Genomic DNA, 26,933 nt, shown 5'->3' on the forward strand with positions numbered 1-26,933 from the left:
TTTTAAAGATTTTGTTTATTTATTTATTTGGCAAAGAGAGAGAGAGAGAGAGGGAGAGAGAGAGAGAAAGCACAAGCATGGGGAACAGGAGAGGGAGAAACAGGCTCCCCACTAAGCAGCGAGCCTGATGCAGTGCTCAGTCCCAGAACCCTGGGATCATGACGCCAGCTGAAAGCAGATGCTTAACTGACTGAGTCACCCAGGCGCTCCATGACTCATTCTTTTTAATTAACATTTATTTAAAAAGTAACTTTCAAATCATTACTGTAAGGTCAAGTCATATTTGGACTAAGTGGGACTGCTGCTATGGCAACAATTGGTGACTGGGGCCATGAGGAGAGGTGGGAAGGGTCCCAGGCCATAGTGGTTAAAGGCGACCAAGACACTTCATACCCAGTGGTGTGTCTATAATCAAAATGTCAGATAAATATTTGCAAATGACCTATCTGATGAAGGGTTAGTATCCAAAATATTTGAAGAACTTTTAAAACTCAACACCCCCAAACCAAATAATCCAATTAAAAAATGGGCAGAGGACATGAATAGATATTTTTTCCAAAGAATACATAAAGATAATAGATACATGGAAAGATGCTCCACATCACTCAGCATCAGGGAAATGTGAATTAAAACCACCATGAGATACCACCCCACACCAGTCAGAACGGCTAAAACTAACAAGTCAGGAAACAACAGATGTTGGCGAGGTTGCAGAGAAAGAGGAACCCTCCTACACTGTTGGTGGGAATGCAAGCTGGTGCAGCCACTCTGGAAAACAACATGGAGGTTCCTCAAAAAGTTACAAATAGAGCTACCCTATGACCCAGGATTGCACTGCTAAGTATTTACCCAAAGGATACAAAAATGCTAATTTGAGGAGAAACATGCATCCGAATGTTGATAGCAGCTGTATCTACAATAGCCAAATTGTAGAAACTACCAAAGTGCGCATCGATGGGTGAGTGGATAAAGAAGGTGAGACCATATACACATCATGGATATTACTCAGCCATAAAAGGAATGAAATCTCGCCATTTGCGATGACATGACTGGAACTGGAGAGTATGATACTAAGTGAAATAAATCAGGCAGAGAAAGACAAATACCATATGATTTCACTAATATGTGGAGTTTAAGAAACAAAACAAATGAGAAAAGGGTAAAAAGAGAGAGGCAAACCAAGAAACAGACTCTTTTTTTTTTGAAACAGACTCTCTGCAGAGAACAAACTGATGGTTCCCAGAGGGAAGTTGGGCGGGGGATGGGTTAAATAGGTGATGGGGATTAAGGAGAGCCCTTGTGATGAGCACCGGGTGGTGTATGGAATTGTTGAATCACTATATTGTACACTTGAAGCTAATATTACACTGTCCATTAGCTAACTGAAATTTAAAACTAAAACTTAAAAAACCCCCAAACCCAGAATGTCAGGTTCTAACCAGGGTTGGTGAGGATATGAAGAAATCAGCACCCTCATGTGGTGAGAATGTGAAATTGTGCAGCCTCTTTGGACAACAATCTGGCCGTTCCTCCAAAGGCCAAGTTCAGAGCTGTCATTCTCACCCAGCAATTCTGCTCCTAGGTGTCTACCCAAGAGAAATGAAAATGTCTGTCTGCACAAAAACTGGCACGTGAATGTTTACAGCAGCGTTATTCATAATAAGCCAAAGGTGGAAACCACCCACAGGTCCATCAACTGGGGGATAGATAAACAAAATATGGTGGGTACAGGCCATGCAATAGTACTCAGCTCTGAAAAGGCCGCGAATGAGGTGCTGATGCCTTGTCCAGCATGTGTGATTATTGGAAACATCAAGCCAAGTGAGACAAGCCAGTCACAAAGATGACATATCGCACGCTTCCATTTATCTGCAATGTCCAGAAGAGGCAAATCTGTGGAGACAGAAAGTAAATCAATAGTTTCTAGAGGTTGGGGTGACGAGTAGGTGGGGGGTGGTAGGTACAGGGTATGGTGTTTCTTTTTGAGATGCTTCAAGTGTTCAAAAATTGAATGTGGTGATGGTTGTACAACTTGGGAACACCATTGAATGGTACATTTTCTTTCTTTTTTTTTTTAAATTTATTTATTTGACACACAGAGATCACAAGTAGGCAGAGAGGCAGAGAGAGAGGGAGAAGCAGGCTCTCCGCTAAGCAGAGAGCCTGATGCGGGGCTTGATCCCAAGACCCTGAGATCATGACCTGAGCCAAAGGCAGAGGCTTAACCCACTGAGCCACCCAGGTGCCCTGAATGGTACATTTTCAATGGGTGAATTGTGTGGTGTGGGAATTATATCTCCATAAAGCTGTTACCAAAAAATAAAGAAGAAGAGGGACACGTGGCTAAGTTGGTTAACCGTCTGCCTTTGGCTCAGATCACGATCCCAGGGTGATCGAGCCCCGCATAGGGCTTCCTACTCAGCGGGAATCCTGCTTCTCCTTCTTCCTCTGCCCCTCCCCAACTCATGCTTTCTCCCTCAAATAAATAAAATCGTAAAAAATAAAACAAAACTGGGGTGCCTGGGTGGCTCAGTGGATTAAGCCGCTGCCTTCGGCTCAGGTCATGATCTCAGGGTCCTGGGATCAAGCCCCGCATCGGGCTCTCTGCTCTGCAGGGAGCCTGCTTCCTCCTCTCTCTCTGCCTGCCTCTCTGCCTACTTGTGATCTCTCTGTCAAATAAATAAATAAAATCTTAAAAAATAAATAAATAAAACAAAACAAAAACGAAACAAAACAAAAAAAGAATAAGTGACCAAGAGAGGAAGTGGAGAGCACTCTTTGGAAGTATTTAGTATTAGTAGAAGTATTTAGAGGTAAAGGACAAAGGAGAAATGGGACGATAGCTGCATGTAGCAAAGAAGGGGGAAGGCTTTTTTTTTTTTTTTAAAGTTTTTTACTTATTTATTTGACAGAGATCACAGGTAGGCAGAGAGGCAGGCAGAAAGAGTGAGAGGGAAGCAGGGTCCCTGCCGAGCAGAGAGCCCGATGCGGGACTCAATCCCAGGACCCTGGGATCATGACCTGAGCTGAAGGTAGCAGCTTAAACCACTGAGCCACCCAGGCGCCCCGGGGGAAGACTTTTTAACACAAGATGGCTTTGGGTCCATTGGCTGTTTTGACCCTGTCTCTAGTCCTCCAGCTGTTTGTTCCTTACGTGACACCCGTGTTTGTCATTTAGATCTGCGGTGTTCAAAGATCTCTACGACCAAACCTCGGCTCATTCCCAGAGAGCTCTCTACTCCTGGATGACTGGGATTTTGCAGATGTCCTCCAATGCTAGTGGTGAGCCTGGCCTTCAAGGTAGGGTCACTTTTCGGGAGGTGTCTCTCCTTAAAGGTGGTGCTTCTTCTCTGAAGAGAGGAATTTGATTTCATTGCCATTTCTGATTTTTACCTGTCTTTCCCACCTTCCAAAAAGGGTTTAAAGTAGCTTATGGAATAAAACATACCCCAGGGGCACCTGGATAACTCTGCTCAGTGTCTGCCTTTGGCTCGGGTCATGATCCCAGGGTACTGGGATATAGTCCTACATTGGGCTTCCTGCTCATGGAGAGTCTCCCTCTCCCACTCCCTCTGCCCTGGCTCATGCTCTCTCTCACTCTAGTTCTCTCTCTCTCAAATAAATAAATAAAATGTGTGTGTGTGTGTTTTTAAGATGTTACTTATTTATTTTAGAGAGAGTACCAGCGGGGGGTGGGGAGGGGCAAAGGGAGAGGGAGAAGCAGGCTCCCCATAAGCAGGGACTTGATCCCAGGACCCTGAGATCATGACCCGAGCCTAAGGCAGATGCTTAACCCACTGAGCCACCCAGGTGCCTCAAATAAATAAAATCTTTTAAAAAAACCTCAAACAAACCACAAACCCCATTCCATCCATACACTTTCCACACGTTCAATCTCCAAAATAAGGATGCCGGTGATTCTTGCAGTCAGCGGGCTCTCCTGGTTTGTAAGTGGAATGTAAGTAACAACAGCATCCTGGATTCGAAGAGAACCTTTTAGAGTGAGGTTTCAAGTTTAAAAATCTGTATCATAAATCTGGATTAAAGTGGGACACGGTAAATTTTTAAAAGGAAATCTAGGCAATAAAGCACAGAAATCTAGTGCGAAGTTTCCTGGCAGCCAAGGCAGAAATAGGTCAAGACTCATTTATTTTACAGATGTGTATTAGAGGAGTCAAATTCATGGAGCCAGAAAGGAGGAAGGCTGGTTGCCAGGGGCTGGGAGGCGGGAGAACCGGGGAGTTGCTGTTTCTTGGAGACTGTTTTGGTTTTGCGAGATGAAAATGTTCTGGAGGTGGATGGTGTTGATGGTCGCACAGTGAGGTGAATGTTTTAATAGCATGGAACCATCCACTTACAAATGGTTGGTTAGTAAACTTTGTTAGGTTTACTACAACTGCAAAAAAAAAAAGGAAAGAATGTGTAGAGGAGTAATGCAGACAGTGTCGCAGATGGCTTCAATTTGTTGTTTTTAATGTGAGTCGTGTAAACAGAATAAACATTTTATTTATTTTTTTAAAGGTTTTATTTATTTATTTGAGAGAGAGAGAGAGCACAGAAGGAAAGTGAGAGGGAGAAGCAGACTCCCCACAGAGCAGAGAGCCCAGACGTGGGGCTTGATCCCAAGACCCTGGGATCATGACCTGAGCCAAAGGCAGACCTTAACCCACTGAGCCACCCAGGCGCCCCCAGAATAAACTTTTTAAACACTTACCAAATCCTACAGTGCGTCAGCTACTGGAGAGACAGAGGAAAAGAAGACAAAGTCTCTGCTCTGATAGAGCTCCTATTGTATTGGGGGAGGGTAGGTGGAGAGAAGCTTTAAACCAGCAAATTAGAGAGAGAGAGAGAGAGAGCGCACACACAGAGAGTCAGGGACCAGTAGGTGCTATGAAGAAAATAAAATAAAATGGATAAATGCCATGGAAAGGCTTAGCGCTTTTGACCAGACAGGGCTTGGCCGTGGGTTGTTTTTTTTGTTTTTTTAAATTTTATTGACAGAGACCACAAGTAGGCAGAGAGGCAGGCACAGAGAGAGAGGGGGGAAGCAGGCTCCCCACTGAGTAGAGAGCCCGGTGCGGGGCTTGATCCCAGGACTCTGGGATCATGACCTGAGCTGAAGGCAGAGGCTTTAACCCACTGAGCCACCCAGGCACCCTGGCCCTTGTTTTCTATAAAGGGTCAGAGTGGATGTCTCAGGCTCTGTGACCTATAGTGTGGCTCAACGAGGCAACGCTGTTATCCCGGTGCTAAAGAAGATAATGCCAGCAGGTGAGCAGGCGTAGCTGTGTCCCATGGAGACTTACTTACCGGCCCTGACGCTGGAATTTCATAATTTTCACATGCCACAGTTGTCGTCTTTTGATGTTACTTCCAACCATGTAGAAGTGTAAAAACCAAGTTCACGGCTTCTACAAAAGTTTGAATTGAGACCAAAACGGGAAATGGAATGGGTCCTGTGAGGCTCTGGGGGAAGGGTGTTGCAGGCCGGGGGAACAGCAAGCACAAAGGCCCTGGGGTGGGAATGAGCTCAGTGTTTTAGGGAAACTAAAGGAAGCCTGTGAGATTGGAGCATAGTGAGAACCAATCAGTCCTTTTCCTGGAATTAAGCTTTGAGATTTGTGTATAAGGAGCATTCAACAACAGAATAATCAAAGCCTTCAGTGTGTAGCACACTTCCCTCTGCCTGACACATATTTACAGCCTCCAGAAATCTGCATCTCCCAGTGTGTAACCCTGAGAAGAGCTGCTCGGCCTCTAGACTTCCTGAGCCCTCATCGCCAGAATTTAATGAGAGACAGACTTTCCTTCTAAAATTCCTCTGTGCTATGTTTCATTATTATACTAAAGTGAATTAAAATGATTTCTCTCTGGACTTTAAGCTTTTTATTTTTCATGAAGTTCCTCGAGGTAACTGGGAATACTTTGGGTGTTAAAAATATCCCGGCCTTCAGGATCCTCAGTCTGCCGAAATACGGTTTATGCTCTGTAATTAATTTAACTCTAACAACTCAGCTTGGTTCCTGATGAATTGAGTGGTTCTCCCCCAGCCCCCACCCGCTCAGTTCTCTAGCCCTCAGGGACCAGCCCTTCTAATAACCAAGTCAAACGTCATCTAGGGGGTCCTAGGGTGTTCACCTGTGCTCACCCCAATGGTTCTGACTCTTGGGCTGGGAGGCATCTTGTTGTTCTTTTTTAAATTTTTATTTTATTTTATTTTAAAGATTTTATTTATTCATTTGAGAGACAGCGGTCGCAAGTAGGCAGAGAAGCAGGCAGAGAGAGGAGGAAGCAGGCTCCCTGCTGAGCAGAGAGCCCAATCTGGGCTCGTGACCCGAGCTGAAGGCAGAGGCTTTAACCCACTGAGCCACCCTGGCACCCCTCATCTTGCTGTTCTTGTGACCCAGCCCACAAAGCAGCTGACTTCACCATCTCATCTAGGCATGAGAGTCATTGCCCGTGGCTTTTTGCAACAGCTCTTGGTGATGGAGTCACTGTGCCCTGTAAACGCTCGCCTATTTCTTCCATTTCCCCAAAATGCCACCCACACAATGCCAAGGTGTAGTGTAACGTCTTACAGGTAGGAGGCTGTCCATGAATGGTTGTTGAATGAATGAATGAATGGACACAAGAAGGAGGTCCCGACATCAAAGATATTTTTGACTATGAAAACAGAGGCATTTATTTATTTATTTAATTTATTTATACATTTCTCCATTTATTTATTCATTTATTTTTTTGCAGATGACTCTGTTTCATGGGTCAGCGCAGAAAACTTATGGATTTTGGGCAGATATATGGTTCACCTATCATTTGAAGAAATTGCAAAAATCAGTCCTGTAGAAGTAAGTGGGAAGCGTACATTTCCCCGTCTCCATCTCCAAGCCATCCCGGGAAAGGTGTATTCTAAACCTCTCATGTTCAGCCAGCCAGTCAAGGCTCTGGAAAATTGGATACCCACCTCAGCCAGTATACCTAGAACCTCTGGAGAAAACTCTTGAGTTGAGGCCTCAAGTGGCCCATCATCAGACTGTTTAGTGTAGACGAGCCAAGAGAAGAACAAGAATTGTAGACAACCAAGATAGCTCTGATGTGAACAAACACGGTATAATGAAAATGTTGGCTGTGAACCAAGAATCATTTTAGGGTATTTTTGTATTCAAGAAAGGCCAAGGGTCACTAGAGACTTCTATTTATAACTACGTTTGTGGATAGTCATTTCAGCATGAGCACTGGTTGGGTTTTAACAGTAGAGTACAGTTGAGAAATGTACAAATTCTAAGGTTACTTTCACTCACTGGTCAGCCTGTCTCCGTCCTTCTGATGTTGACCCAGTAACACCAGAGTTTCTTGAGCATCATGATACTGGAATGCAGCCTCCAAAGCATGCTTCCAACAGGGAGGCATTCATAAAGACTTTGGGGCTTGCCTTCAGTTTTTATCACGTGTGCCTTGACTTTTTTCTGGCCAGTGAGAGAAGTGTTTGTATCACAAGACTGGCTTGCTCAAGGGCAAGTTGATCCAACAATGTCTTTTTATTGTGAAACCGGATGCAGAACCAGGTTCTTCTTTTTCTTTTTTAAAGATTTTATTTATTTATTTATTTCAGACAGCGCGCACAAGTGGAGGGGGAGGGGCAGAGAAAGAAGCAGGCTCGCGTCTGAGCAGGGACCCCAATGCAGGACTCGATCCCAGGACCCTGGGATTATGACCTGAGCCAAAGGCAGATGCTTAACCAACTGAGCCGTGCAGCCCTCCCCTCCCCCAGGTTCTTCTTTTTAAGAAAAATTTTTAGAATTTTTAATTGAAGTATCGTTGACTTATCTAGGTTCCTCTTTTTACCTAGGAGGCTGAGACTATTTCAAACATCTTTCAATTTTATAATCCTCAGTTATCAAGTGGATTAAACCTCAGTTTCACTCTCCCAATATTGAGTGAACTTCTGGAAGTTAGATGGAGATTAAATTGTTAGGAAGCTGGACCCCTGGGAGGAATTTCTAAGGTCAGGAGGTCACTTGCGGCTTTTCTTCATCTTCTAAAAGTGTAGACAAGGGAAGTAAAGCCACAGGATACCAACAGTAAGGGGGAATTTTATGTGGACAAAGAGTAGAATCCACAAGAGAGGGACAACTTCATGAGCACAGAATAACAGTGCATAGAAGAATAGGAGACTTCGGCTTGACATCCTTGGTCACTAGGCGGATCATGAACAAGAGGAGAAAGAACCTGAATGGTATATTTAATACAGTTGAATCTCTATATCTCTATCTTTCTCTATATTTGTATCTTACCAAGGGAACACACACTCTTTTTCATCACCCAAGGCCCATTTGTAAACTCATTCATCTACTTAACAAAACCCCTGATGCCCCAAAGTGCAACATTTGGGGACTGCCATCTCTGACCTCCACATAACAAATCTACAAAGAAATGTGCAAACATTAGCATTCAAAGAGTTCAATGGCTCAGACACTAAAATAGAACACTTTCTTAAGTGTTGGGTTGAGGAGGAAGCCAAAACAGTTATTACAGAGCGTTGAGAAATCAGTGACAACTGGGTATTTACCCTAAAGATACAAATGTAGTGATCTGAAGCGGCACATGCACCCGAATGTTTATAGCAGCAATGTCTACAATAGCCAAACTATGGAAAGAACCTAGATGTCCATCAACAGATGAATGGATAAGGAAGATATGGTCCATATGTACAATGGAATACTATGTAGCCATCAAAAGAAATGAAATCTTGCCATTTGTGACGACGTGGATGGAATAGAGGGTATTATGCTTAGTGAAATAAGTCAATTGGAGAAAGAACTATCATATGATCTCCCTGATATGAGGAAGTGGAGAAGCAACGTGGGGGGTTTGGGGGGTAGGAAAAGAATAAATGAAACAAGATGGGATCGGGAGGGACAGAAACCATAAGTGACTCTTAATCTCACAAAACAAACTGAGGGTTGCCAGGGGGAGGAGGGTAGGGAGACGGTGTCTGGGTTATGGACATTGGGGAGGGTATGTGCTAGGGTGAGTGCTGTGAAGTGTGTAAACCTGGCGATTCACAGACCTGTACCCCTGGAGCTAATAATACATTATATGTTTATAAAAAAATTTAAAAAAAGAATTAAAAAAAAAGAAAAAAATCAGTGACAAGGGGAACTGGGCATCTCTGAGTCTCTGAGATGGGGCACAGCATGGACCACCAGCGTGGGGCTGCTTGTGGCCACGTCAGCCCTCCCCACCGGGCTTCCTGTCCTTGTCCACCAGATTGGGCTGTTCATCAGCTATGACAATGCCACCAAGCAGCTGGACACAGTTTATGACATCACGCCCGAACTGGCCCAGGCGTTTCTGGAGAGGATCAACTCCTCCAGCTTTGACCTGAGGAACACCTCCACCATCCACAGGCAAGGGGGCAGGGGCTCTGGGTCCTCTGAGTTGTTTCCCCAAATGTGATCGAAGCACCAGCTTCCTCTGAGCAGCAGAAGACCCTGGGAGGGAAGGGAGGAGCTGGCCCGTCTCTTTAAATACCCCCATGTCTCTGTGCACGTGAGGGGAGGTATTTCCCCCCAAAAAAACACCCTTGGAAGGGACGGAACAAATTCTTTCTGAACCTCTCCTATGCCAGGCATTTGAGGCAACCAGCTCTGAGCACAGAAAGAGAATAACTTAAATACTCGGTGCTCTATCCATTCCAAGGTCGATTTGTAGCTTCCATTAGGGTGGGTTGAGCTTTTCGGTGCCCATATTTGTGAACCTCTTGCTATCCAGATTCTTGGGTGGGGGGCCACAGATGACGTCAGCTCTGGAATTTAGTGTGTGTAATTTCGGAATGATTTCCTGCAGGGGAGGGCCGGGAGCTGTGGGCTTGATAACCCCAGAAAGGGTTTGGATGTTAGTGGGGAGGGATCATGCAGTGGGGAGGGGTGGTGAGCACTGTCTCATCATCTCTCTGTCTCTCAGGGCCACGTGTCACCCTGTTACCTTAAATTTCATCAAAGAGTCACTTGCAGAGAATGTTCTTATATGAAACTATCAAACCTTCTTCCCCTCACCCCTAGTAATCTTTATCCATAAGCGTGGGTCCCCTTTTTCTATGGTCATACAAAAATAACTTGGTGGTTAAGAACATAGGACCTGGGGCCAGACTTCCCGGGTATAATCCCAGCTCTGCCACTTATAGGTTGTGTGATTTTGGCTGCGTCAGTTCACCTCTCTGTGCCTCCGTTTCCCCGTCTGTAAAATGGGAGATAATAATCTGCCTGCCTCACTCAGGTCCTTGTAAGGATTGTGCACACCTGCCACATAGTAAGTGCTCAAGAAATATTAGTTATTCTTAACATGGTTATAAATATTGTCTTCACGTCCTCTGAGTCTTTTCTCATCTGACACATTTTTAGATCCTTCTGCTGACCTGATTGCTCTCCTGTGGACATGTCTGAGCATGTCAGTGTCTTTCTGAGAGGGTCTATCCAGGTGGAGCATGGTCAACCAGGTGGTCCACTCATGCTAAATTGAATAGATTTCATACTGACTCTAAGAGCATCCATTAATGAAGGAGGTCTGGTGTCTACCAGCAAGTGTACTCATTAAACTCTCACGGTACTCCTGATTCCTCCGTTCATCATATTTATTGTGATGTGCTATGATGAACAAAGTCAACCTCCCTTTTATTAAAGGCCCAGAGAGACAGGGTCCCCCTGTGCAGTAGTACATAATGTGGACTGATCAAGTATGCATGCAGCAGCCTTGCAGAGAAATTAAGTAGCTTATTGGATCAAACATCCCAGGCAGCTAGGCTTCAATCTTGTTGACCTAAGCTATGCTCTTAACCACTAAGTACAGTGCTCCCAGCTAGACCAGGGTTCAGATCCCACCTCTGCCCTTACACTACCCCCGCTTCCTGTCTTTTTCTTTCCTTTTGAGGTCATCATCATCTGGGGGTGTAAGTTGTAAACCATGTTGGAAATAATCTGCCTCAGAGATTGCTCTGAGGTGAGCAAACCCTGTATCTCCATGTGGAAAATGGGGAGTTTCCTGTGGCTGACTCAGCATCCCACTTTCTTTATGTCCCTGAGTACCCTGGGAATAGAGATGGTGTAGTTGGATGGGTCTAGATTTAAGTCCTGGCTCCACTATTTGTCTTGGGCAACTAACTTAACTGCTCTGACTCTATTTGCCCTTCTGTGAAATGGGGCTAATCAGGCCATCTACCTCGCAGGGCTGCTGTGATGGGGTGATCCGAGCACAGGGCTCAGCATAATCCTGGCACACAGTAGCTGCTCTGACCATGACTCTTGGTTCTGCGTGGGACAGGGCTGTGGTTGTGGCCCCCAGCTCTGAGGCCCCCCGCCAGCACCCTTATCTTCCCACACAGGCTGGGGCTGCTGGTCTGTTTCTACGATGACCTGGATTTGCTGGACGCCGCCGTGGCCCAAGTCCTCCTGCACCAGATGATCAAGTGTAGCCACCTGAGGGGCTTCCAGGCTGGGGTTCAGAAGGTGCAATGGGGGCACAGGGCCCTGGGGAAATGGCTGGAGAAATGGGGAGCAGAGTCTTGCCTGGCCTTTGAGAAAAAAAACACGTCAGCTGACTCAGGATCCAGGTCCAGCCACAGCAGATGGCATCCCAAATCCTGGGATGAGCTTAAAATGGGAAGAAATGACATAAAGCAGTAGAAGGGAAAACTGGGACAGATCAAAATTCCAAGTGGCCACCTTGAACTCAGCTGTGCATACGGATTGCTTGGGATCGTCAGTGTGGATTCTCATTCAGTGGGTCTGAGCACAGCCCTGAGTGGAGATTGTATTACTTTCTTTGAGTAAAGATTTTATTTGTTTCTTTGAGGGAGGGCACAAGTGGACAGAGGGGCCAATGGAGAGGGAGAAGCAGGCTCCCCTCTGAGCAGGGAGCCTGACGTGGGGCTTGATCCCAGGACCCTGGGATCAGGACCTGAGCCGCAGGTAGACACTTAACCAACTGAGCCACGCAGGCGTCCCCAGACGCTGCGCTTCTAGCAAACTTCCAAGCTGTGCTGAAGTAGCTGGTCTGGTGACTGTGCCTGGAACCGAAGGAGATAACACAGGCTTCTGAGATCTGGGTCCGCCCTGGTAGCACTCCAGCAGCTCCATCCCCGGGGACTCTCTAGGTATTAGTCCGTGTTGTCGCCTGGGGAGGGTATGTTTCAAAATGTCCTCATGTGATTCCAGGGCAGCCAAGGTTGAGAACACTGATGACTGTGGATTTATGGAGTTCTTAGACCGAAGTTCTGGCACAGACATTCTCGCTTCCCCTCTCCCTCCATCTCTCTCTCCTTTCCTCCCTTCAAGGGTCAATTCTGCCAGCTTCTCTTATGTTTTTAGCCCTTTTCTTTTCTTTTTTTTTAATTGAAAAGATGATATGAAAACAATATTAAAAGTTTGGGGCACCTGGCTGGCTCAGACAGTAGAACATGCAACCCTTAATCTCAGGGCCATGAGTTCAAGTCCCAGGGTGGGAATGTAGCCTACTTAAAATTTAAAAAAAAAAAAAAAAAAAAAAAGAAAGAAAATTTTGATAATGCCATCAGTAATTCCATAATAGTTTTTCACATGCAACTATAAAATCCCCAGTCCCGTCTGACATTGGAAATAGTCATTATGATCTTGACCAGTGCATGTTTTTATTTTCAAGGGGAAAGATCCCTCCCAAGCCATCTCAAACCAAATATCAAAAAACGAATGTGATTTTAAAGCCACAGGCCTAAGCGGTGGCCGTCCTGACCAAGAAAGTCCAACACAGTTAAGATATAAGATTACCCTTGGGAATCGCCTAGTTCAGTACTACCCAGACCAGAGGGTGCATCAGAGTCACCTGGAGGGTTTGTTAAAATACTGGTTGCCGGGCCTCCTGGGTAGGGCTTGAGAATCTGCATTTCTAACGAGGTTCTGGGTCATGGTGCTGGTCTAGGACCACAGTGCTTTGAGAAGCCCTGCTCAAGAGCATGCCTTGGTCTTACAAATGTGGGAGCTGAGCCGCTGGGAAGGAGAGCGGCTGAGTTCGGAGAACCCAGGGTCTATGACAGCTTTCTTTCACTTCACTCTGCTGCCCCCCAGTGGCCATTTCAGTATTGCCTGGTACACTCGTGTGCACACTTCTGATAGGAATATAGCCTTCCTACAACTTCAGGTGTTAAAACATGAACTGTTCTCATTTTTTGGTACAGAGGTCATGTTACAAGCGGAGACTTTATCACCTTCTTTACTGGAAGTGGTTAGGAAACACACTTAACTAGAGAGACATAGTATAATGAAATTATTGTTAAGGCAATCCCAGAAGCATGAAAATCTGTGTAAGACCTAAGTAAAAAATACAGAAAATTGTGTTTCTGTTCATATTACAACCATGTGAAAGCTACATGCTGTAGTTTACTTATTTTTTTAAAGATAAATATTTATTTGAGAGAGACAGAACGAGCATGAGTGAGGGGTCGGGGTTGAGGGTGGGAGAGGCAGAGGGAGAAGCAGATTCCCTGCTGAGCAGGGAGCCTGAAATGGGGCTCGGTCCCAGCACCTTGAGATCATGACCTGAACCAAAAGCAAGAGTCAACTTCTTAACAAACTGAGCCACCCAGGCACCCCTAATCATGGTTATTTTTATGAGGTAGGAGTTTCAGGAGCCTTTTACTTTCTTGTTACTGTTGAAAATTATTATTATTTTTTATATATTTCATTTATTCACTTGACAGACAGAGATCACAACTAGGCAGAGGTAGGCAGAGAGAGAGGAAGGGAAGCAGGCTCCCCGCTGAGCAGAGAGCCTGATGTGGGGCCCGATTCCAGGACCCCGGGACCACGACCTGAGCGGAAGGCAGAGGCTTTAACCCACTGAGCCACCCAGGTGCCCCTGAAAATTATTTTTTACACAATTATATAATATATATTATTTGTATAATATATATATTATACCATCTGTATAATATATGTATTATATAATGTTGGATGTTTCATGAAAGAAAATCAGCCATGTAAATTGGATGCAGAGTTCAAGGTCACAGAAGGACAATAGATGCTATAAGAGGGTGGTAGACTTATACAGACAAAGTGGACAAAATTTCCTTCTGCCATGTTTCAAGGTTGATTTAATAGCAAATTAATATTTAAATGAACTACAAAGTGAATTTGCAGCATATTAAGGTCAAGGCCAGAGGAGATGGTGCTCTCATTGGGGCGACTCACTGTCTGGCCAGAGCTAGACTGGGCAGGGTGGGGCAGGGTGTTGTCACTACCCCAGGGCGTAGGCAGAGGGCGCCCCTGTCCTGCTTGTTATCCACCCTCATGCCAGCTTGCCCCCCTTCTAGCTCAAAGCCGACCTCCTGGACATCGCCACGGAGAACCAGACCCTCAATGAGACCCTGGGCTCTTTGTCGGATGCGGTTGTGGGCTTGACTCACAGTCAGCTGGAATCCCTCTCTCCCGAGGCTGTGCATGGCGCCATCTCTACCCTCAACCAGGTCTCAGGCTGGGCCAAGAGCCAGGCCATCATCTTGTCTGCCAAATACTTGGCCCATGAGAAGGTCAGTTGGAGCTTTGAACTCTTTTTTTTAATGCTCTGAGGCCCAAGGGCCAATGACGCACAGCAAGGACAGCCTGTCAGTACGAAGATGGTGCCAAAGAGGACCCACTCTGCTGCGAGACCCTGGACGGTGGGCTTTACTTTATTTTTGCCTCAGTTTCCCTATTTGTAGGATGGGGATAGTGATAGCTCCTCTCCTTAGGATGGCTGCGAGGATTCTGTGGGCCGGCCCAAAGGAAGAGGTTGGAGCATGTGACCTGGAGTATGAGCTCAGTGAGCGGTAGCTCCTGTGTTGTTTGCAAAGCTTGGGACCCATCCCGGGATTTCCTTGCTTGTTGTTGAGGCTGCGAACATATCCCTCATCCTGAGATGAAAGATAGGCTATTTTATTCATCTTGGGCGTCAAGGAAGGAGGTCCTGTTTGGAGGTGACGGGAGCCTTAGTCCATGTCCTGATGTTCCTGGGGAGGGAAATGAGTCTTTTTTTGCTAGGGAAATCATCTCTCTGCCCTGGGCTCAGTAGGAGGGGCTCCAGAGCCCTGAGCCCCTAAACATTTTGGATGTCCTGCTCTTTCTGTCCATAACCATGTCCTGGGATGCAGGCTAGTTCATGAGGACAGGACTGGGGACCAATTCCAAAATGACAATAATATTAGCTATTCATTAAGTGCTTCTTGTACCCCAGTTCGGGTCTAAGCGAGTTAATTGTTCAATGTTCTCAACAACTGTTGGAGGTTAGTAGTGTGTTATAACCTTCATTTTCCATGTCATTCACAAGAGGCACAGATTGTATAAGGGAATTTCCAGGGTCCCATAAAAGGGACACAGCTGGGATTGAATCCAGGATGTCTGTCTTCAGAGTCTGCAGAGTCAGAGTCTGCTTGCTTAAGTCCCATGCTAACTGCCTTTCTGACTCAAGGCCACAGCTAGCCCTTTCTTCTTGTCCCTTGTAGGGGACAATTTAGTTCGAAGGCTTTGCAGCCCTTCTCTGTTTTGACTGGGGCCCCGTGAGTTTACTTGCACAGTTCAACGGGCACTTGATTCCAGGGAGCTGAAGGAGCCCATCTTGCTCCTCCCAGCCCTGGACAAAATGGCTTGTCTCTTTCCTAGTGTCCAAATTTTCCTGCAGAGAGATGAGGCTATTGTCATAAAGAAGCCAAGAGCTCGAAAGCTCGTGCCTTCCTTGAGGACGGTAGAGACTGTCCATTCTACAGAGCACAACACCAAACCATTCCACTGGCTTTTTGTAGAACTAAGGAATGAATGGCCCTGATTATATGGAAAACCATCTAGCATCTTTACTCTAAAGGAAGGAGGCAAAACAAGTAGAGTTTCTGAGGGGGCAGACACCCACAATCATATTTGTCATAAAATATCAGACCCATATCCTGAAACATTTTTTCCAACTCAAAGCTTCTACATGGAGATAGATGAGCATGGGGCTATGTCAGGAGACATCATGAGAAAAGTGAGCTGCCTGGGGGTCATGTATGAGGGAATGAGGCTGGGTAAACTGAGAGCCCCATGACCTACCTCAGGGGGCAGCTGCTGGTCAGTTCTTGCCAACTGTTGCCAATGTGGGCCTGGTATTACCTGGTGTTCGGATTTTTTTTTAAACCTGGATTTTGTTGGAAATTTCCCCAATTTTTAAATGTAGTCAGCTCATCCAAGTTCAACACACACACAAAAGCCCATTGCCTGGCCGCTGTGGTACATGGTCATGACTTTCTGATACTTGCACAGTGGCCTCGGACAGCACAGTACGCTCCAGGCAGAGCACTCGCCTCATGTGCCGTGTCTTGATACTGACTCTCTTTCCTGAGGGAAGGAAGGAAGATCTGGGAGGGCAGCGTGTGTCTTGCTCCCCATTGCGCCCCTGGCGCCCATCCAGATACCCGGCACGCTGTGGAGAGTCTCCCAGGTGAGAAACCAGGGCAAAACCTCATCGTCCTTGCGGCCGGTCTTCCCAGGTGCCGTCTTTCTACAACGTCAGCCAGATGGGAGTGCTGCTGGCTGGGCTGGGCACCCAGGCCTTCCACGCCATGGATCGCAGGGACCTCTTGCAGGTCCTGAGAAGCACTGTCTCCTTGCACGTGTCTGACTTGTCGCCTGCCCAGAAGCAAGGTGTCCTCAGCAAGGTAAGGGAAGACATGTAGTTCTCAGCCATGGGGTTCGCATGTGGTTTTGGGATTTGGGGCTATAACTTTGGGCCATTGACTCAGGGCTGGGGTTAGCCCAGCCTTTGGCGAGGGTGCCTTGTGAACCTTCCCCTCATGGGGCCACCTTCCTTCCTTTCCAGAAAGAGACCCTTGGGTCCTGCTACATCTTTCCTTCCTTCCTTCTTTCTTTCTTTCTTTCTTTCTTCCTTCCTTCCTTCCTTCCTTCCTCCCTCCCTTCCTCTCTCCCTCCCTCCCTTCCTCCTTCCCTTCCTTTCTTTCTTCTTTCCTCCCTAGATTTACATATTTATTTTAGAGAACATGAGTGGGAGGGGCAGAGGGAAAGGGGGAGAGAATCTCAAACAGACTCTGAGCTGAGCCTGATGCAGGCCGTGAGATCGTGACCCTGAACCAAGAGTTGGACACCTACCCAACTGCACCACCCAGATGCCCTAAGGGTCACGCTATATTTCTTCCCAGACCCCAGTGCTTTCCTTAGACAGTTGACTCTGGAAGACTTCTTTTCTTCTCTCTCTCTCTCTCTCTTTTTTTTTTTAAGATTTTATTTATTTATTAGAAAGAGGAAGGGAGAACACAAGCAGGGAAAGCCGTCAGCAGAGGGAGAAGCAGACTCCTGGCTGAGCAGGGAGCCTGATGCAGAATTCGATCCCATGACCTGAGCTGGGATCATGACCTGAGCTGAAGGCAGATGTTTAACTGATGGAGCCACCCAGGCGTCCCCGGAAGACATTTCTTAAATTAGGTTTCTTGATATAATAATGTTTTGAAAGTTTGTTTCTCAAATCTCAAAATGATCCCTGAGGTTTGCAGAGTGCTTCTGAAAGCCCCTACCTGATTTGAAGTCACACCTATGTTCTCCTTTCTCACTTGGCGGTGGGTCTTTGGGCATCCTGTTCTCTTGAACCTGCTGTGTCCAGTTGCAAAATCTGTTAAGAAACCAAACCCAAGAAGTTTGGCTTAAAATACCAACAGCTTGCAGATAGCAATAGCACGGCTGGTTAAAACAAAGAGTGTGGGTTCTGGAATAAGACAGACTTGTGCTTGAATCTTACTTGTCAGCTTACAACAAGTTGCTTATCAAGCCTCAGTTTTCTTACCTGGAAAATGGGAATAAGGATAGTCCCCCCACCTCCTATGGTTGCTATGTGGAGATGGTGGGTTTCATGGTGTCTGAGACCACTGACACAGTGCCTGGCCCCCACCCAGAGCTCAGCACACTTTCTACAAGGTGGTTATTATGCTCATCCTCACTCTTGGCAGATGATCGAAACGGGAGATGCTGCCTCGAACATTGTGGAAATACAAGGGGCTTTCTTTAAGGAAGTGTCTCTTTTCGATTTACGGAGGGAAGCCGGATTTAACACTACAGTCCTAAAGGAAAAGGAGCTTCGAAGGAGCCAGGTTTGACCACTAAGGATTCTGATACCAATTTGGGTGTGTGTATGTTGGTGGGGAGTGTGTTCCCCACACCAACAAGGAATTCTCCGACATCAGTTGGGTGTCCTGTGATTCAACTCAGTTCTGACTCCATCTACCTGCTGATGGCATCAGATCCCACAGGGTAAGGGTTCAGCCCTACCATCCTACACCCCCTACCCCTCAACATCAGATCCCAGGCACAAGTCCTTGTCGTCATCCCCTGTGCTTCTGACCTACCAACTGTAGATCGAAGGTTCCAGTGACTGCGCTGATCTCACTTTGGTTTGATTAACTTGATCGCGTGGCTCACAGAACTCAGAGAAACATTTTCCTTACTAGATCAGCGTTTTATTGTAAAAGGATGTAACTCAGGAACAGCCAGAGGGAAGAGATACACGGGGCAAGGTGTGGAGAATGGGCACAGAGCTTCTATGGCCTCTCCAGACGGGCACCCCTCCTGGCACCCCTCCTGGCACTGACCCCTTTTCACCAACTTGAAGCTCTCAGAGCTGGGTGCTTTGGGGTTTTTATGGAGGCTTCATCACTTAGGCATGCTTGATGAAGTCATTGGCGATTGGTGACTGATTCAGCATCCAGCCTGTCTTCTCTCCCTGAAAGTTCCAACCCCCCAGTCATGTGTTTGGTTCTGCCAGCAACATCCATCCACCATCAGGTGATTTCAAAAAGTCATCATTAACATGAGAAAAGAGGCCTTGCTTGCTCTCCTCACTTAGGAAATTCCCAGGGTTTTAGGGGCTGGTGCCAGGAAAGGGGATAAGACCAAATACAGCTTTCTTCTTATAAATCACAATGTCACAACCACAATGCCCAAATCGCTCCTGGATTTCTGACTCCCTGCCTTGTGGGAAAGCTCTGTTTTAAGGTTAATTTGGTAAAAGAAATTTATTTCTGTGTGATTACACTCGGGACAGAACAGTATAGTGTTCAGAAGTCGGACAAGACCTGAGCTGAATCTGGGTGCTGCCATTTATTAACTCTGGGGGAGCTACTTCTCGCTCAGCCTGTTTTCTCAGTGTGAAACGGGCATAGTTTCTTTCTTTTTTTTTTTAAAGGTTTTATTTATTTACCTGACAGTGATAGAAGGAACACAAGCAGGGAGAGCGGGAGAGGGAGAAGCAGGCTCTCCACTGAGCAGGAAGACCAGGACCCCGGGATCATGACCCGAGCTGAAGGCAGACACCCAACAACTGAGCCACCTAGACACCCCTTTCTTTCTTTTTTTAAAATGATTTATTTATTTTACAGAGCTAGAGCATGTGTACATCTGCTGGGAGGTGGGGTCGGGTGGGGATGGGCAGAGGGAGAGGGAGAGAGAGAACCTTAGTGATGGCAAGACTGGGGTGGGAGGGATCCTGCGCCTGAGGGAATGTCTGGGGCCACACACAGAGCTTCGGGAACTCACCTCCCTAGCTGGTGCTTTCTCCTGGGCCTGGCTACCACGTCACAGGTGCCTCTGCCTAATGCTGGCTCATAATTTATTCTGTTTGGGGAATTATGTTCAAAGTTTCAGAGTCCATAAAATGGATGGATGTCATACTTGATCGCATCTGCAAGTTGGGTGTTCTGTAAAATTGCGTCCCTTAAAACAAATGGCTCCCCTGCCTACCAGGTATTGTTCTTGTAGAGTGCTGGTCTGGGAGGCCTGGAGGGGAGCGTGTGCTGCAAGCAGGAGTTACTTTATTCATGGTACTTTCTAGCCCGTCCTGGTCTATTCATCCTTGCCTCCTGCTTTTGCTTCCTGGGTCCTGGAAGGGGGTGTGGACACAGGAGCTGTCCAGCGCCTTCTCAGCTGATCCTCTGTGGACACATGGACACAGTGGATCAGCACCATCGCAGAACACTGGAAATAAACCTCCAGCCCTGCAGCCCAACGGCTTTGCTCCTCATTCATGTTCTAGAGATGGGGTCCTCTAGGTGGGGGAGCGAGAGCACATGTCCTGCAGTTGCCAGTTCAAATCCCAGCTCTACCACCCAGCAACTGCCTGAGTAAATAACATAGCCTGTTCAGCTTCCATTTCCCCATCTGTAAAATGGGATCACAGTGTACCTTCCCCACAAGGCCTCACGGTGCTGAGCACACACTGCATTCATCACGGTGCGTGAGTGAGTGAGTGAGGGCTCCTTCCATGCCGCAACCTTTCTCTTCCCTCAGGCCTTGTTCCTGTATGAGCGTCTGTCAAAGTTGACCAGAAGGCCCGAGGAGCTCTTGAGGTAGGCAAGTGTACTCAGCCCGGGGCTGATGAGCCCTTTGGAGGCTAATTTCCGGGGAAGGAGAGTTGGACCGCCCAGTCCGGAGCCAGTGCTCCAGCAGACCTGCCTTCTCTTGCCCCTTCTCTCCACTTCCCTCCCCACGCCCTTCTTCTCCCCGCTTCCTTGCTCTGTTTTCTAGCACAGGGCAGCTGATCAAAGGCGTGACGTGCTCCCACATAGATGCCCTGAGTGCGGACTCCTTTCTGGCCCATTTCCACTATTTTGAGGACAACCTCTCCCTGCTCTCACCGTATCAGGTACCATTGCAGCACGTTTGAACTTCTGAGTCTCCGTCCCTGCCCCAGTCGTTGGTCTGGACTGACTTGGGGGGTTTAAGATATTTGTGCCAGGATTATTCCCATGCAAGTGCTGATGTGGGGCCAAATATAGAGCCAGGTTTTCCCCAATTTTCTTTTTTAAGAACTCCAGATACCCCTGTCTCTACAGCCAGAGTTTCACCAGGTCGGTTATTCTAAATTCAGATCTGGACCCAAAAATACGGTTGTTGGGTATACCATTTGGCATGTTTGTAATTAGGTCCCGAGACTGAAGGTCATTCCCTCCTTCCTGGAGGGAAGCCTGGAATGGGAATAGTACTTTAATAAGAGTATTTTCTTCTTCATTTAATCCTTTGTTTTCCAAAAGGTTAGGGAGACTCTTTATCCCTTTGGGGAGACCAGAGGCAGAAACGGACTTTTCCGCGATCTAAGCAAGTAAAACCAGGCTTTGGGAACAGTGTTTGGATTTGGGGATCTAAGCTTTTGATGGGACAGAGTCCTGAGAGGGTGAGCAGGCAGACACACAAGGCATCTGCCCGACTCTGGCCTGGCCTGTTGTCGATATGAATGCAAAGTTTCCAAATAATGAATTCTCTCCCCGAGAGCCAGGAAATAAGCGTAAAGCTTGGCGTGTAATCCAAGGTCGTTAGAGGAATAGGGAAAATTTTCACAAAGCTTTGTCATTCCTTCGCATTCAGTCAGTGGTTCTCGGATCTGAGTGTCAGCACTGCCTGGGATGCTGGAGCTGTTTGATGGATATTAAGTTTCAGTTTTGCTCGATGAATAAATTCTAGAAATCTGCCGTGCAACACAGTGCCAATCACGAACAATGTGGTATGGTGGACTTCAGAATTTGCTAAGAAGGCAGATCTCATGTTAAGTGAAAAACAGATACAAAAAGGAATAAAGGAAACTCTGGGAGGTATTGGATGTGTCTATTACCTTGACTGTGCGAGGGTGTCCCGGGCATTTGCACATGTCCAGACTCATCACAGTGTATGCATTAGAGGTGCACGTCTTTGCATATCAATATACCTCAAGAAAGCTATTAAAAAATCTCAGACTAAAAAAAAAAAAAACACCCAACACAGATTGTGGACCCTCACTTGCAGTTCCTGGGGTGAAGCCTGGTAATTGACATTTCTAGCAGCTTTCTGGTGAGAACTGTTGAACTGTATGAAAAGTCTTGCCCAGGCAGGGAGGAAAGCAAATTATTTCGGTAACCTGGACGCTGGCATGGCAGTTTCCTTTATACTCATCAAACTGACCCAGTGGCTGGAGGTCAGACCCGCTTTGAGGAAGATGACTGCCATGTTCAAGGAGGAAGAATTGTTCCAACAAAGCCCCTTACCTAGAGTCCTTCAATTCTCAGGACCTTTAAATGCCAGTTAATTAGAAAATTTGCCTTTGTTGTTTACACTTTTGTTGAAAACACATAATTACTATTGAAGAATAAAACAATATTTAGAGAGTAAAATCTCCCCCAGTTTCCCCTGGAGCAGTGATTCTCGGAGTGCTGTTTGGCCATATCTGGAGACACTTTTGGTTGTCACGCCTAGGGAGAAGCATGGATTGAGTAGAAACTAGGGATGCTGCTCACTTCCTACAATGCAGAGAAAAGCCCCACAGCAAAGGGTTGTCCAAACCCAACAGCTGAAAGGTGCTGAGATTTGAGAGTCCCTTTTTTTTTTTTTAAGATTTTATTTATTTGAGAGAGAAAGAGAGAGGGAGTGCTGTAGCAGTGGGGAGAGGCAGAGGGACAAGCAGACTCCCCATTGAGCAGGGAGCCTGATAAGGGGCTCGATCCCTAGACCCAGAGATCATGACCTGAGTCGAAGGCAGCTGTTTAACCAACTGAACCAACAAGCGCTCTGAGAGTCCCTCTTAAGGTAACCACGGGGAAAATTATGCTAGTGACTTTGAGAGTTTTTTTGCATATATAAAATGTATTTGCATGTAATTTAAAAAACACAAATGAGTTCATACTATATACATTGTTCTGTTTAACTTTCTATCACAGGCGTGTGTGTGTGTGTGTGTGTGTGTGTGTGTGTGTGTGTGTGTCTGTATCTAAAATAGGTCATGGGACGCCTGGGTGGCTCGGTGGGTTAAGCCTCTGCCATCCGTCCAGGTCATGATCTCAGGGTCCTGGGATGGAGCTCTGCATCAGGATTTCTGCTCAGCGGGGAGCCTGCTTCCCTCTCTCTCTGCCTGCCTCTCCGCCTGCTTGTGATCTCTGTCTGTCAAATAAATAAATAAAATCTTTAAAAAGCAAAATAAAATAGGTCATGGCCATCATTCCATGTTGATAGATATAAATCTACCTTTTGAAACAAAAGTTACATAGCACTCAGTTGTATGGATATACCATAACTGACCTCACCAATCCCAAACCGAGGGACAGTGAACTTACATCTCTGTAAAAGGTAAACATAAGTATATTAAAAATTTTAAGAGTTTTTCTGAGCAAAAATCAAGTGGTTTGGAGTGCTCTGTCAGAGGGAAAAGAATATTATATAGAGAAAGTACAGATGCAGAAAAAGAAATTATTTGGCGATAGCTTGAAGCCTAGTTAGTTCTTGATGATTGGTTGTCATTGGTGTTTTGATTTCATTACCCTGAGGCGCTTATGGACTTGGGTTTTGGTGTGCTCACGTAGGGCACCATGTCATTAGGGCTGCTTTGGTCTGATGGCCTCCTCGTTTAATTAATTTAACATCACACTTTCTTGCAGTAATAAACAAAACAAGGTGAGCATTCTCAGACTTAAATTTTTGTGCTTGCCTTGTGATCGCCTCAGTGTCCTCATCCCTAAACTGGGCACAGTAGTGGTACCTCTACCATAGGGTGTTCTATTAAATAATAAGTAAACATATATAGGGCACTTAGAACAGTGCCTGGTCCAGAGAAAGCACAGTCTGTGTTTGCTCTTATGATCATTGGACTAAATTCCTAGAACTGCTTTAATCTTTCAGGTTAATTGTTTGGCGTGGAAATACTGGGAGGTCTCCAGGTCCTCTATGCCACCTTTCCTCCTGGCTGTGCTCCCGTAAGTGAACACTGGCTCCCCCCTCTGGCCCAACAATGAGATTGGAGATTGGGAAGAGTCATCCAAGCCGTCTCACCCCCAGGATTTTGTGAGGAACCAGAGACAGAGTGCCTTCCAGAATTAACCCCTTGTGAACCAGGATTTAAATTCTGAGCCCCATGTAGATATTTCAGATAGAATCCCTTGCTTTTTTCCCCTCCTGTTATTTAAAAACCAAAGCCAAAGCAATCCAAGCCTAAGTGAGTGCTGGTGAAGCAGATCCCATCTGGCCTGACCTCCCAGCTGTGCCCAGGCTCAGGGTGATCAGGGCTGATTTGAGTCATGGGGATTTCTCCTGGCATATGTGGGCTTTTAGGCATGGGAGGGGGAGCCCTGCTTTTCAAGCACAGTCTGGACACTCTCTTTGTCTTTATTTCCCTCTTCCTTCTCTTGCTTTTAATTGTCTTCATTTATTCAAAAAATATTCACCAAACGCATACTATATACTAGTTCTCAAACATAATTTACTTTTCCCCTTATAAGAGTTTATAGTCTCTGGGAGGGGGGATATACAAATACAAAACCAATTACAATGTCATGTTGGTATTTGGTTGAAGGTGATAGAGCCTGAAATTGGCTTAGGCAAGAAAAGGCAATTTTGGTTCAGGTAACTCTTAAGTCCAGGGATAGAAGTCAGGCATGCAGGCATGGCTTGATCCAGGGGCTCAGTGGTCAGCCATGTCTTTTTGGCCCCACTTTCCTTTGTAGGCTTCTGTGCCAGGCAACTTCTTTCTCTGTGCTGGTCTCTGGCAGATTCAAGGTCATATCTTCCTGGTTAAAAGACTTTTTTCTTCCCATCCTTCTCAGTAAGTCATAGGTTTGACTGGGGTCATGGGGTATGGATAATTCTGACTGGCTTAGTTTGGTATTTTACCCCTGGAGCTAGAATGAAGTGGGGGTCCACCCCAAACCATAAGAACTTCAAGTGAAGATGGTGATTCTCCAAGAAAGCCAGGTGCTGTTAAACGATGGCAAAGAGTGATGAGTACAGGGCACAGAGGGGTCTGTCTCCTTCAGACTGGAGAGTCAGAGGAGGCTAAACTAAAGCTCAGAGAATGAGCTGGGGTTTCAGAATTCAAGATGTACACCTCAGGCAGGGGCACAAGGGATTTGGTCCAGCAGTGAGTGGGCAAGGGAAGCGAAGCACTCTGGGGAATGCATAGTGTGTGCCTGCAGAGTAGCTGGGAGACAGAATGCCAGAGAGGGACAGTCAAATCAGGGAAGGGTTGTGTGACACTATAAGGTGTTTCATGTGTATTATGGGCACAGATCCTGAGATTTATGTTTCAGAGAGATTATTATCTCTGTCCTGAAGCAGACAGAATGCAGGGAGCCTGGCCAGAAGGAGGGAGACATGGAAGCTTATTTCCAGAGCCTGGACCTTGGCATGGTGATCTCCTTCCACTGATCCACATCTCAGCTGAAAGACCTGCGTCTTAGAACAGGCTCCCAATCATTCTCCATTGCAGAGCCCTTTTGTTTTCTTCCTTATTACACTTATCACTGGCTGACATGGCCTGTTTTATTCACTGGTTTTATTCACTGGTTTCTGTTGTCTTTACCCTACTAGAATGAAGCATCCTGAGAACAGGGACCCACCCATCATGCAGTGTTTGTGGTTGTCGCTGGGGCCCAGTACCATGCCTGGCATGCTGAATGAATGAAGAGATAAATAAGATAGCAGTACTATGAATGGAGAGGCAAGAGCAGGTTTAATATTAAGCTGGTAGCAATGACAGATTTGGGGAGAGAGGAAAAGAGACACTTGGGATGGCGTAGAGGAGGAAAAACATGCAGAATTTGGTTTCGGAACAGTCTAGTGGTCATGATGAGTAGGCCATGTGGGTCTAGAGCAGTCTTTCTCAATCTTTGTTTCATTATTGCCTCCCTAAAGGGAACAATTTAATTTCTCCGGAATAAGAGAATTTACCAGGAATAAGATTTTGTTGAATAGGGTTGAGCTTTAGTGAGTCACAAATCATTGTAATAACTAAGATTTTTTTTTTTTTTATTTGTTCCCTCTCTCTTACCTGAACCAGTTTGTTTCCCCTTAGGGGGCCAAATTGCCTCTCTTAAGAATACATGATCAGGGGCACCTGGGTGGCTCAGTGGGTTAAAAGCCTCTGCCTTCGGCTCAGGTCATGATCCCAGGGTCCTGGGATCGAGCCCCACATCGGGCTCTCTGCTCTGTGGGGAGCCTGCTTCCACCTCTCTATCTGCCTGCCTCTCTGCCTACTTGTGATCTCTGCCTGTCAAATAAAATCTAAAAAAAAAAAAAAAAGAATACATGGTCAAAAGTTTTGGGGGGGCGGTTCTGGACTGGAGATGCCAGAATCAGGTATCATTTCTCTTACTTTTTCCTGCTCTCTCCTTTTCTTTCTTTTCTCCCTTTCTATTTTATTCTCTCTCTTCTTTATCTCTTACTTCTTTTTCTTTTTCTTTCTCTTCATCTCTCCTCAACCAGTCCATCAGTCAACATATGTTTATGGAGACCCCATTCTCTGATCAATGTTATTGGGGGGTAGAAGAGAGGCATGACGGGAAGTCTGTTTCTTGCCCACAGAAGAGGGGCATGATGGGAAGTCCATTTCCCGGTTCACTGAAGAGTGGCAGGATGGGGAGTCTGTTTTTCTGCCCACAGAAGAGGGTAGTGATGGGTGGGAGGCTTGCTCCCTCCCAGGAGGAGCCATAACATCACTGGGGAGAACAAATATTTAAAGAGCAGCCCTTATCCCGCTTGGGATAAGCTCTTGGGCATGTGAAGGTTGATTTCAGGGGCAAATGCAGAGCAGCCACTGTTTTCCTCCTCTCATTCTTCCCGTCTCTTTCCAGGGCTCACTACCTGGCTTCTGTCCCAGCTTCCCAATGTGTGCCCTTTCTGATCAGCCTGGGGAAGAGTCAGCTGGACTCCTTGGTTTTAGATTCCCACAAAAAGAATTCAGTCCTTAGGAAGGTACAGCAGTGCCTGGTAAGGAAACTCTTCCTGGGTGACGCTCCTGGTGTCTCTTCCTCCCTGAGGGTCTGTGGCCATCCTGGGGAGCCCTCAGGGGATCTGGCTGGGATCTCAAGCTTGTGGTGATGGCCAGAAGTCTGACTTGTGGATCTCAAAGCTGGCCCTGGGACCCTGGGTGGGACGATGTTGGCCATT

The 26,933-nt window shown here is 46.4% G+C and overlaps 1 protein-coding gene across 1 annotated transcript in view; it reads left to right on the forward strand.

Annotated features, from left to right (window-relative positions):
* OTOA (otoancorin) overlaps positions 1-26,933 on the forward strand; it is a 70,769-nt gene that overhangs the window by 16,377 nt on the left and 27,459 nt on the right. The window contains exons 9-19 of the mRNA XM_045993896.1: positions 3,179-3,282; positions 6,745-6,845; positions 9,268-9,407; positions 11,378-11,501; positions 14,339-14,554; positions 16,523-16,690; positions 17,990-18,130; positions 20,322-20,380; positions 20,559-20,676; positions 23,673-23,746; positions 26,618-26,753. Of these exons, the coding sequence (XP_045849852.1) occupies positions 3,179-3,282; positions 6,745-6,845; positions 9,268-9,407; positions 11,378-11,501; positions 14,339-14,554; positions 16,523-16,690; positions 17,990-18,130; positions 20,322-20,380; positions 20,559-20,676; positions 23,673-23,746; positions 26,618-26,753 (1,381 nt within the window). The remainder of the gene's footprint in view (positions 1-3,178; positions 3,283-6,744; positions 6,846-9,267; positions 9,408-11,377; positions 11,502-14,338; positions 14,555-16,522; positions 16,691-17,989; positions 18,131-20,321; positions 20,381-20,558; positions 20,677-23,672; positions 23,747-26,617; positions 26,754-26,933) is intronic.

This window comes from Meles meles, chromosome 21 (genome assembly GCF_922984935.1).
Source record: "Meles meles chromosome 21, mMelMel3.1 paternal haplotype, whole genome shotgun sequence".
Lineage (NCBI taxonomy): Eukaryota > Metazoa > Chordata > Mammalia > Carnivora > Mustelidae > Meles > Meles meles.